This window comes from Sphaerodactylus townsendi, linkage group LG01, assembly GCF_021028975.2.
Source record: "Sphaerodactylus townsendi isolate TG3544 linkage group LG01, MPM_Stown_v2.3, whole genome shotgun sequence".
Classification (NCBI taxonomy): domain Eukaryota; kingdom Metazoa; phylum Chordata; class Lepidosauria; order Squamata; family Sphaerodactylidae; genus Sphaerodactylus; species Sphaerodactylus townsendi.
The window spans coordinates 180,643,618-180,656,510 of record NC_059425.1 but is presented as its reverse complement, the minus strand read 5'-3'; the positions used below and the strand labels follow the sequence as shown (position 1 = coordinate 180,656,510).

The window sequence follows — 12,893 nt, the reverse complement described above, 5'->3', positions numbered from 1 at the left end:
AACTGGCTCTTGGTGGCTGGGACAGCCTTTGTCAGTGTCCATATCGGTACCTATCTCATCCAAAGGGCCGCCAAGAGCTCTGCGAAATCAGGCACGGAAATTAAACGCAAGGATCTGGACAAATGAAGTACTTTTGCAGGATCACATTTCACACTCGCTTGGTAACTTGTTTAGGGTTGCTCTGTTGACGTGATTGTCACTGTTGCAAAAGTACACGTACAATGTGCACATGCTAACTGTGATTCATTATATAAATTTTAGAAGTGGAAATACAACTGATCCTGGACTGGAGTCTTTCTTGCAAAGATGTCTCGTGTCGATGTTAAAAAGGCATCCTTGTGTACCAGTGAACCTCTAAGTCAAGAAACTGTTGGCCACGCTCTGTCTGCCTTCAGTAAAATAGTGAGATCCTGCTTTGGCCCTACCGGAAGGCTGAAGCAGCTTCACAACGGCGCTGGTGGCCACGTCCGCACGACGTCACATTCGTCAGCCTTGCTGGGCTCCCTTTCCATCACCCACCCCGTATTAAAGCTCCTCACAGCCTCCGTGCAGAATCACGTCTCTCGCTTTGGAGACGCGGGTTTGTTCACGGCTGTTCTGTGCGGTAGCCTGCTGGAGAAATGGCGAGACCTAAACGTTGCTCCTTGTACCCGGGTCAAAATTAGCCAGCACCTTTTAAGCCAGTGTCTCGACTATCTCCCTTCCGAAGCTTGCGGCTGTAAGATTCCGGTGGATTTTAGCTGCTCCAAGATTCTCCTTGATTTGGTCCGTAGCGTATTAGCCGGCAAACGCGCTTGCATGCTGAGCCGAAAGGAAGCCGATCATGTTAGTCTGTTGATATTGAAAGCTTTCTTGCTCACGGTTCCCCAGAATGTTGGAGCTGGTGTCGGATTAGGGAAATGTCTTTATGTACCTATAAAAGAAAAGAGGGTTATGGATTCCATGGTCTGTCCGGGGCTCCTGATTGAAACACCCGGGTTCCACCAGACACAATTGCTTCCTGCGAGAATAACTGCTTCGAGCCCAATCAAAACAGCCCTTTTCTCTGCGTCTCTGTCTGGAGACACTGGTGATACAGGAGAAGGATCCATCATCGTCCATCGCGGCGTTTCCCTAGAAGCGGCGGTGTTGGATCAGTTGCTTAGTTTAGGCCAGCGGATGGTCAAAGATGGAGTGGGCCTTGTGGTTTGCCAGAAGGTCATCCACCCGGCTTTGAAACAGTATTTGAAGGAGAACCAAGTGGTCGCCGTAGAACGGGTCGGAGTGGCCATGATGGAGCCTCTGAAGGAAATAACAGGTAATGGATACAACTGTCGGCGGCGGCCTCATGGTGCACGTCTCAAAGAACAGCCACGTTTCTCTAACTCACTCTGCCAGGTAGGGTGGAGTCCAGTAGCACCTTCTAGTCCAGTGAGATTTTCAGGAGTATAACCTTTTGAGAGCCAAAGATCCTTTTGATAGATACTCTGGCAGTATGGCCAGCGAGCTCTGTTAGATCCCTGGTGTGGTGTAATACCGAATGCATGGATGTCTGGCCCATTTTCCGCTCAGCAAATGTTGACAGGGTGAGCTGAAAGGAGAATGTGCATAAAAGTGGCCACAGTCCTGCAGTGATGTGCAAATGAGCAGGTAGAAGAAGAAGAGTTTGGATTTATATCCCCCTTTCTCTCCTGCAGGAGACTCAAAGGGGCTTACAATCTCCTTGCCCTTCCCCCCCTCACAACAAACACCCTGTGAGGTAGGTGGGGCTGAGAGAGCTCCGAGAAGCTGTGACTAGCCCAAGGTCCCCCAGCTGGCATGTGTGGGAATGTACAGGCTAATCTGAATTCCCCAGATAAGCCTCCACAGCTCGGACGGGAATCAAACCCGGCTCCTCCAGATTGGATACACGAGCTCTTAACCTCCTACGCCACTGCTGCTCCTGTATTGGGAGGATTGTCCGATGAGTACAGGGAAAGAGCAGAGTTTGGGGAGGGATGTGATACCATAGAGCAGAGGTCCCCGGTGGGGTACTTGTGGGGATGGTGCCCTCTGGTACCTTCCTTGGCTCTCTCTTACTGTTTTTAGAAAGTAGGTGAGGGATTCCTCATGCAAGGCTTCCTGTTGACCATTGGCAGATTAGCAACATTGGTTTGGCAGCAACTGTACCCACAGCTCAAGGACTTTCCCTGCGTGACCGAAAGAAAGCTGCAGCACCCATTTTGTGGCTGGCTCCACCTCCCGTGGCAACCATTGCGTGGTGGGCTCTGCCATCTGCAGCTGCCATTTTGCGGGTTTTTCCACCAAGCTGTGTCAGAATTCCAAAGGGGCCCGCAGACTCAAAAAAGGTTGGGGACTCCTGCCCTAGAGTTTGCCCCCCGAAGCCCCCATTTCTCCCAGAGAACTGGTTGAAGAACTGGTCACGGTAATACGGAGGCCAGTAGTAATTCAGGAAAAATGTACCACACGAACAATTCAGCTTATCGCGTTCTAAGCCGCTTGTATGCTGCCTGGTTCTTGAGGACTCTGTTCAAGCAAACAGCTTCCAGTGTGACTAGCATCTCTCTCTCACACACACACACACGCAGGCCATAGAAGTAAACAAAATTAGGCATTATGGGGGGAGATATTTTGTTCCGTGCCATCACTGTCACAATAAATGGCCCCTATAGCCTTCCTTGACGGATTTGCCTCTCAGTGGCATTAATGAATGGGGGGGGCATTATTGTAAAGGATAAAGGATACGCGGGGAAGGAGAGAGGCCCTTTCAAAACTTCGAGACCCCGTTGGGAGAAGAAGGAGGGTGAGAGAGAGAGAGATTCAAAAATCCCCACACTCTCCTTCAGACTAAGAAAAAGGAATTTTCTTATGTACTTCGCTGCCACCATAAAAGAAAAGAAAACTAGAAATCCCCCAAACTGCTGCTGGTCTGCCAAAACATAAAGGATCCCACCTCACATACACACACTTGGTCTGAGGGGAATGTCCTTCAGAGTCCTTTTAACAAGGCCCCTTCCTTCCTTCCTTCCTTCCTTCCTTCCTTCCTTCCTTCCTTCCTTCCTTCCTTCCTTCCTTCCTTCCTCCCTCCCTCCCTCCCTCCCTCCCTCCCAGGCAGAGGGGTATCTAGGGTGGGACGAGGCAGGGCACAGGACCCGGGTGCCATCCCTTGAGGTGTGCCAATCCTCGTTCCACAACAACTGTGCACTGACCCCAAACTCCACATAGAGTTCGGGGGTCGGAGCGCAGTTGAACGCTGAACCTGGCCAGCATTCAAGTGGGCTCACCCTGCCCCAAACTTCACAAGGGATTTGGGAGTGGGGCAGGCCTGTTTGAAGCTGGGCTGGGCTTGGTCGGGCCCAGATTTAAACTGCAGGCTTTGAGCCTACAGTGTAAAGCTCAATCCAGCTGAGTGTGGCATGGAACAGCCCGTCTTGTCCCTGAACTCTACGCTAAGTTATGGATTGGATTTATTTTAACGCTAAGTTATGGACTGGATGTATTTTAACTCTAAGTTACCGTATGTATGGGACAAGTGAAACAAATTAGGCCTCAGTGTTGATTTTAGGGTAGTTTATATATTACAATTACACTGGGAATTACAAGGTTGAGAGGTGTATAGAATTTGTTGATCCTTGACTGTAATTTGCTGTATAGAATTTGTCGGTCCCTGACTGTAATTTGCTGGTCTTTGACTGTAATAAATTGACATTGAATTGAACTCTACGTGTCATTTGAGGACAGGGAAAACCTTTAGTGTATTTCAGGGCTCTGATTCATGTTGGTTCTGAAAGAAACCAAATAGTTTCAGTGCCATACCATACTAAAACAACGTATGACCTTTTCTGTTAAGACAATAATGCACGTAATTATTTTTCCCCATCGAACAGGATCCCAGCCTATTCCGTCTCTACAGTTTCTGTCCCCTGCTTGCTACGGCAATCTGAAGGGCTTGCAAATTCAGTATTTTGCTTCCAAGTGGTTCTTGCATCTAATCCCTGAGGATCAGGCAGTGTGCAGTCTGATGCTTTGTAACAGGAATGAAACTTCGTGGGACGAGCTGAAGGTAAGAAAAATCCCTGCATGTTAACTGGAGCATACTTAGTGAGGAAATGTAGGAAACATGTATCAAAAAACGTAAACATGAGAGAAACTCTCTTCCCAGGCCTATCTCTGTTACTCCAGCTGGTAAGAGGCAGTAGAGGTCTTGGACATGAGGTCATAGAGTTGGGTTGCAGAGCCGATATAGAGAACCGGGTTCGATTCCAACCATGCTCCAAGGACTGTTCCACCAACCTAAGAAAGGAAACCACAAGCACCACTTAAAACGGAAGGAAGGCTGCTAGGTCTTTAGAAAGGCTTTAGAGGTTGCTTCGTGGAGTCATAGATACATGAAAGTCTCTCACGCAGATTCAAGTCCACAGCAAAACTCATTGCATTTAAATAAAGCTTTCTTCCCCTCCAAACGTTTTCCCTTTTGCCACTGTTCTCTGTAGCATATTTTTAATCTCAGCTTTTCTCTAGGGAGGTCAGAAGAGAATAACATATAGATTTATCCTCACAGCAACACTTAGAAGTGGGTTATGCTGAGAAAAGAAAGTAAAGAGAGCTAGCATAGTGTCAGTGTTAGAGTTTCAGATTAGGATTTGGGAGACTGAGGTTCGAATCCCCGCTCTGCCATAGAAGCTTGTTGGGTGACCTTGGGCTAGTCAGGCACTTTTAGTTCACACAGTAAGCTCCCATGGCAAAATGGGGATTTAAGAGACGCTAGGAGGCTTCAAAGCTTAGATCCAGTATTCTCAGGAGCCTTATACTTTCGCTTTCCTTATGAACTCCGCCATTACCCACAGGTGAGATAAAAGCAAAAACGGTGGATGCAGTTCAGCCATTGGACCACACCAATTCTCTTCACTGAGATTATTTCACCCCTGATCCAATGGAAGAATGTCAAAAGCTGCTAGCTTGCAGCAGAAGTGGAACCTGGAAAGGGGAGGCATACTGTAAAACAGGCAGTGGAACAGAACCGTCAAGTTCTTTTTATTTGGGGTTGTTGACCCGTTTTGGGATTCTGTTTGCTGTCTGTAGTAGTGCACTGCCGACCCAGCAGTGCCGTGGTGGAACGTTGGTCCCCACCCCAGGTCTCCCGCTGCTGGCGATCTCCACCAGATGTTATCTCCGCGTCTCGTCTCGTTCTTGCGCTGACCACGTGGATCGACTACAGCTGTCTGTTTCTGAGGACCTTAATTCCTTGTGAAACCTGCCGTTCTAAGGAGATCGCGAGGACTTTTACAGTCAACTGTGATTTTGTGAGGTGTTTCGATCGAGAGAAAATGTTTTGGCCTGCAAGTTACCTCAGCGAATCCCTGTCTGAGGGCCAAACATGAGCTGACAGGGCAATGGCCACATTTGCTCATATGTCTGCCCCATTAATTTGTTGGGGAGGAGGGCTCAACTTCAAATGTTATGTGCGGGCGAGGGGACTGGTATCCTTTCTCTCGTCTGCTTTTCCTTCTAGATGACCCTCTTTTCCCATATCAGGTGGGGAAAAATTGACTGTGGTGAAATAAAGTACAAGAAGGAGAAGGTTTAGTTCCCTTTATCTGCAGGTGCCTTCTTTCATAAAAACTAGACCCCCCCCCCACACCCCTCCTATTTTATACATAAGCAACAAACATGGCTTCCCAAACAAGCTTCCAGCTGTGCAGTGCCATCTGAAATCATCCTGGCTCTTGAAAACTGCACAGTAGGAATAAGGCATCTTAAGTATGGTCGCAGGAAGGCATTATCGTGAGACATCTAGTGAACTCCTAAAATTCTTATTATTCTAAGCATTGTGGTGCAGCAGCTGCAAGTTGACCTTGGAAACCCAAGCTTCACATCCCTGCTCAGCCATGCATGTGGTTGATCTTATTGCCTCTTTATAGACAAAACTGTCTCAGAGAACAGTTTGTGGGGATAAAGTGAGTTAATCCCCATTCACTGAACTCTGATGAAATGACTAGTGGTTGGAGATGTGGGAAGAAAAACCAGTAAAAATATTAGAGCCCTCTCCCCCAAATATTTATGTAGAAGAAGAAGAGGAGGAGTTTGGATTTATATCCCCCCTTTCTCTCCTGCAGGAGACTCAAAGGGGCTGACAATCTCCTTGCCCTTCCCCCCCTCACAACAAACACCCTGTGAGGTAGGTGGGGCTGAGAGAGCTCCGAGAAGCTGTGACTAGTCCAAGGTCACCCAGCTGGCATGTGTGGGAGTCTACAGGCTAATCTGAATTCCCCAGATAAGCCTCCACAGCTCAGGCGGCAGAGCTGGGAATCAAACCCGGTTCCTCCAGATTAGACGCCTGCAGGCTCTTAACCTCCTACGCTTCCTGCTTGCTCCTAATTTGAATTCAATGTATGCCACACACCCCCGGAAACTCAAGGTGGCTTATGTAATTCTTTTGTGTGGTATACTGATTAAGAGTAGTGGACTTTAATCTGGAGAATCGGGTTCAATTCCCTCTCCTGCACATGAAGCCTGCTGGGTGGCCTTGGACTAGACACAATACTATCAGGATTCTCTCAGCCCCACCTACCCCAAAAAGTGTCTGTTGTGGGGAGACGGAAAGGAGTTTGTAAGCCTTTTTGAGACTTCTTAGTTGAGAAAAGTAGGGTATCAATCCAAACTCCTCTTCCTTCTTCCATTTTTATTCTCACAACAACAACCCTTTCAGGTTGGTTGGACTAAAAGTGCCTGACTGGCCCAAGATTACCCAACAAGCTTCTATGGCAAAGCGGGAATTCGAACCTCAGTCTCCCAAATCCTAATCTGAAACTCTAACTCCTGCACTATACTACCTCTCTTTTATTTTTATTTTTTTTCCCTCTAGATTTTAAAACTTGCTTTCCCTGCTTGCTTTATGCTATTCCAGGGGTGGCCAATGCATGGCGTTCCAGATGTTCATGCACTACAATTCCCATCAGCCCCTGCCAACTGGCCATTGCTGGCAGAGGTTGATGGGAATTTATTGATTGATTGATTGATTGATTGATTATATTTATATACCGCGCTCCCCTGGCGGGCTCAGGGCGGTGAACAGCACAAACATAAATAGAGCATATAGGACTAAAACTAAAATCTATTAAATTAGTTTCCTGGCTCTATATAAAAAATGCTTACCCATCCCGATTTAAGCGCAGCATACTAAAATCAACATGATAGATGGCACCTACTATCAAGTCCCCTAAAAGAAAAGGGGGAAGGGGACGGCAGGTTCCACTGATGTTATAAAGGAGGGGGGCCATCAGCGGCCAGCCTCCCCAAAGGCCCGGCGGAACAGCTCAGCCTTGCAGGCCCTGCGGAACTCGCTAAGATCCCGCAGGGCCCTGACAGCTGGAGGGAGAGCGTTCCACCAGGCCGGGGCCAGAGCTGAAAGGCTCTGGCCCGGGTGGAGGCTAGCCGCATCATTTAGGGGCCAGGGATCACCAGTGGAGTTGGCCTCTGCTGAGGCACGGGGCGCGATTCGGGGCAGTATAGGGTAAGACAGTCCCGCAGAAATGCGAAGGAGGAGTCCCCAGGCCGGCGCGAGTCACTATGAACATCTGGAGCGCCATACGTTGGCCATCCCTGTCTTTGGTTTCTTTTCCAGCTCGCTTGCCAGGCAGCGGAACGTGTTTTGCAGTTAACACTCAAGGATCCCTGGGCCTTATGCGGCGGCGGCTGCACGGAGACACACCTGTCCTCGTACCTGCGGCACAAAGATGCAGAAGAGAATGCAAGCAGGCTGGTGCCTTGCTTAGGCATCCTGATACGTTTGTGCCTCTCTCGTTTCCCCCTCCCCCTCCAAAATGGCTGACATCAAAAAGGATTTCAATGGGAAAGGTACTGTGGTGAAGGGGGAGGCAGGTAGAGGTGGTGGAGCAGTTCGTCTCTTATGGGGCCAGGCAGGTCATCCGTCGCTGGCCGTCTTGCTTGTATGACAGTGGCAGAAGTATCCTACACCCCTTGGGCTGCATCCTAATCACCACCAGCAGGAGATTGGGGGGGGGGGTTGCCATGTGCTCCCCACTCACCCCACTAGTCCCTTCTGACCCCCAAAAGCTAGGTGGCGGGTCCATGTGGATTAATAGCCACAGAGGTCAGGACCTGCAGTGGGGAGAAGAAAGGAGGCAAAAATCTCTGTTGACTGAAGATGGAATCATAGAGTTGGAAGAGACCCCCAAGGGCCATCAAGTCCAACCCCCTGCAATGCAGGAACACACAATCAAGGCACTCCTGACAGATGGCCATCCAACCCCTCTTTAAAAAACCTCTAAAGAAGGAGACTTCACCACACCCCGAGGTAGTGCATTCCACTGTCGAACAGCCCTTACTGTCAGGGAGTTTTTCCTGATGTTTAGGTGGAATCTCTTTTCCTTCACCTTGAACCCATGACTCCTGGTCCTAGTCTCTGGAGCCGCAGAAAACAAGCATGCTCCCTCACCAACATGACATTCCTTCAAATATCTAAACATGGCTATCAGGTCACCTCTTCACCTTCTTTTCACCAAACTAAACATCCCCACTTCCCTAAGTCTCTCCTCGTAGGGCAAGGATTCCAGACCTTTTACCATTTTGGTTGCCCTCCTCTGGACCCGTTCCAGCTTGTTAATATCCTTCCTGAATTGCAGTGCCCAGAACTGTACACAGTATTCCAGGTGAAAAAAGAGAGAGCCCCTTTTATCCCTCGCCTCTTTCCCATCACAGCCCCCAAACCTTCATGGCTATTAATCCACACTGGAGTATAGCATCCCAATATCTAGTTTCCAAGAGTCAGAAACAGAGGTGGGATCCAGCAGGTTCTCACAGGTTCCTGAGAGTAGGTTACTAATTATTTGTGTGTGCCAAGAGGGGGTTACTAATGGGTTATTTTGCCACGTGATTTTTGCCTTAGTTACGCCCCTCCTCTGCTCCTCAGCAGTAGCGCGCAGAACTTGAAGCAGTCTAGCAGGAGGTGCACCGGCGTGCGTGGCAGCCTGCGCCTGCGTGAATTCGTTTCCTGCCCAAGGACCGGCGCAGTGGCTGCGTTTTTGCCACAGCCCCGCCCAGGAATGCCACGCCCTTGGAATGCCCGGTCACGCCCCCGTCGTGCCCCGCCCAGCCCCATTGGCGCTACACCACAGTTTGAATCCCACCACCATGGGAACCTGTTACTAAAATTTTTGGATCCCACCACTGGTCGGAAAGGACTGCTGGGAAAGGGGGAATGGACCAGAGATCAGTGTGGATTCCTCTGGTGGATTCCTCTGTCCTTTGGAGACCCGGTCAGGGTGTAGTTTCGCCTCTGATCTGCAGTCTCGGGGGAAGCATCCCCATCTCTGTCTTGTTCGGACAATTGCTGCAGCCAGCTGTTCCCCATTTGCCAGGGTGGATTTCCCAGGAGGACGGAGGGTGCCCGTTGTTCCTCTGCCTGATGACAAGAGTCCAAAGTGCCCTGTCCCTTTTCCTGCTTTAGGATGTTACATATTATACCCATTTCTGTGTTTTATTCCTTTTTTAAAAAATTATGTGCAGGCACAAGAAGCAGCCACCATTTCTCTGCCTAGGATAGTCTGGATTTCAAACTGCAAGAAATTGTCAGGGAGCTCTTGGGCTGCCCCATCCAACGGGCCCGGTGCCCGGACTTGATGCTGCGGCCACTCTGCCATTCCATTCCCAAGAGGGCTTTCGGGTGGCACGGGGAGGCAAAAAACACAAAGAGGCCTCTCCGCTGCCAGAAAGCTTCCATTGGGCTTAATGGACTGACGTTACCAAAAAGGTGGCGTAAATTCAAAGCCCCGAGCGCCGTTGTCGTTGTTGAGGCAGTGGCTGGGTGGAAGTCGACTAGTGTCAGTTCCTCCCCTCCCCTTGCCTCCAGACCACCCCCGCTACAACAGCAGTGCGGGTGCAGGAGCGCTGATGCCCCACTCTGTACTGTGTTCAACCGCTGTGGAGGGCCGTGGCAGCCGCCCACCACTGTGGCAGATCTGCCTCTTCGCTGGAGCAAGTGCCCCAGGAAAGGTACATTCGCTGGCGCAGCCTTGCACTATCTCCTGTGGTGGGTTCAGCCCCCTCCTTTGGACGGGGCTGTAAATCATGGTTTGGGCTTTATAGCAGAGGTGGGATCCAGCAGGTTCTCACAGGTTCCCGAGAATAGGTTACTAATTATTTGTGTGTGCCGAGAGGGGGTTACTAATTGGTGATTTTGCCATGTGATTTTTGCCTTAGTTACGCCCTTCCTCAGCAATGGCAGCATGGGGGCGAAGCAGTCTGGCAGGAGATTTTTTGGCGTGCATGGCAGCCTGCGCCTGTGTGCATTCGTTTCCCGGCCAAGGACCGGCACAGTGGCTGCGTCCTTGCCACAGCCCCGCCCAGGAATGTCCCGCCCCCGGAATGCCCAGTCACGTCCCCGTCATACCCCGCCCAGCTTCATTGGCGCTACGCCACAGTTTGAATCCCACCACCATGGGAACCTGTTACTAAAATTTTTGGATCCCGCCACTGCTTTATAGTCTTCCTAGTACAAAGCAGCATGGCATATTTTGTCCTTTTCCTGCTTTATTTATCTTCTTTAATATTCCTTTGACGTTTAAATGATCATAGAAATGTCTTTACCGTGAGGTAAATTGAAATTTTACAGGCCAACAAAAGACGAAGCCTGTTCTTTCCCCTCCTTTAAATTTTACTTCTGAGAGTCTTATTGCAGTCAGTTAGTTCCTCAAGCAATCAAATTCAGTACAGTATTCCTTTTATGAAAAAAAAGCAATACAAGGCTTCTGAGTACAGTGCTATAAATGCAATTGAGTTCCAAGCAAGGATGATTAGAATTGCCATTTAAATTGTTTTCTCGCTAGAGGTATCCATTCCAGTCTTCGCTGTGCATGCCGCGATGCATTTGTTTTGTGGATTTTAGAAGTTTTGTTTTGCATCTTTCGTCATTATGTGCAAGGGCTCTGATGGCTTTAATATTTCTTCTTTTCCTTCTGTTTCAGAATGTTAACGTGCCACGTAGCACCTTGGAAGATCTAGGGTGCTCTCCGGCCGAGTTCCATCAGGTAGCTGAATCTTTCTGCCACTCACTAGAGTCTGTCGCTCGCTCTTTAGAGCACGACAACGGCGAGTCCCTCACTGATACGACTTGGGGCCACTGTTGGTCCGTTCCACCGGATGTCCCCGGCGACTCCCCTTGGTCAGACTTTGCTTTGAGGTGTGGATGTGGCCTTTGCAGCAGCCAACAGGGCCTCAGCTGGCGGGTGCTGCATAGTCAGCCTTGCCCTTTTCCTCCTCAAAGCTGTGTTAGTGCATCTTCCGTGACCTCCGCTGATCATCCCATTCTGGATTGTTTTGCTGCCAAATGTAACGGTTTGCAAGTTGCAGTGGAGACGGCCTGTCTGCTTTCTGGTCTGTCTTACATAGTTGAAGATCAAAATTAGCCTGGTTTCCCTGTTCTAGCAGCATTCTCCACACACACACACACACACACACACACACACACACACACACACACACACACACACACACACACACACACACACACACACACACACACACACACACACGTGTGTGTGTTTGGATATCTGTATTTGTTCCGCATTTTATCTCCTCCCCCAACCGTACATACCTCAATGTGCACAAGTGCTTCATGCGCAAGATTCTTTGGAGCCCACCTTCTCTATTTATGAGAAATGGAAGAAATATCACTATTTCGTCACTTATTTATTTTATTTTTCCATTTCTATCCCGCCCTGTCCCTGTAGAGCTCAGGGTGGGTTACAAACAGAATTTCCAAAAAATATAACAGCCCAAACCCCGAAACATTAATATATATATATATGATGACAGGACAAATATAATACTATTGTGCTGAAACCAATTCTAGAACAGGTGTTTAAAAGCAGATGGCGATGAAGCCTCCCCCCCACTCTACTCCCTCCCTTCCCCGCCCCCCCGCCCCCCGGAGGCCGAAAGAAGATGACATTACTCCATTTAATCATGACCGGAGCAGAGCCGTTCTTCCCCTCAAATGCATTTTGCCCGCACGAAGGATTTGATTGCTACTCCGTTGTGGGAAATATCCGCACACAGATTTAAAACCTTCAGCTGAACAATATCGTATTTATCATCCATTGCTGCTGCCAGGAAAAGCTAGGGCAGCCGATTCTCCATCTATCTGCCTGAAGGCAATCCTTCTCTCCCCAAAGATCAAAACATCTGGTGCTTCCTGGCCTGGTTGCTAGGGAAGATGTGTCCCAGCGGGCGCGGCTCCCTCCCAGCCTTTGCAAAAACTTTACAGAGCAGAAATTGGAGCAAAAAAGACCAGAAAGGTTCCTTCCCTCTCCCACTGTCAAGGCTTTTGTGTGTGTGTGTGTGTGATTTTTAAAAACTTTATCTCAGTTTTTCCTTAGAGGCCTGTTGTCAGGCAGACAGTCAAATAAATACAAGGCGCGGTGAGGAGAATGCAAATCGACATTGCAATCCAGTGTAGAGTTTATGGGGAGCAACTCGGCATAGGATTGCAGCACGAAGCACCCCATAACTCTTTCGGTTGGCTTTGTTCTGCTAGAACAGTGATGGTGAATGTAACGAACTTGCCCCACCCTGAAGGGCTGGCGTACAGCAGGCCTAGTTAAGAAGGCCTTAGCAACAGCCAGAGTAAAGAAAAAGGCTCCACAAGCAAAGAACCCACCTGATTGGTTGGAAAAGGTCCAATAACGTTTGGCCAAAGCTAGGGGGAGCCTTTTTCTTTACTCCTGCTGTTGCTACGGCCTTCTTAACTAGGCCTGCTGTACGCCAGCCCTTCAGGGTGGGGCAAGTTCGTTACAGCGAACCTTTTAAAGACCGAGTGCCAGGGGCAGAACAAGGGGAAACTGTGCTTGGGGCACATGTGCGCCCTGTGCCCCTGCCATGCCCCTGTTCACCCT

General features: G+C 49.3%; 1 protein-coding gene across 1 annotated transcript; it reads left to right on the top strand.

Moving 5' to 3' along the window:
- Positions 1-287: 287 nt before the first annotated feature.
- LOC125435107 (McKusick-Kaufman/Bardet-Biedl syndromes putative chaperonin-like) lies at positions 288-12,544 on the top strand. The gene is made up of 4 exons (XM_048501157.1): positions 288-1,297; positions 3,867-4,042; positions 7,604-7,712; positions 10,963-12,544. The coding sequence occupies exons 1-4, from the start codon at positions 307-309 to the stop codon at positions 11,403-11,405; spliced, it is 1,719 nt and encodes a 572-aa protein (XP_048357114.1). The 5' UTR covers positions 288-306; the 3' UTR covers positions 11,406-12,544.
- The last annotated feature ends 349 nt before the right edge of the window (positions 12,545-12,893 follow it).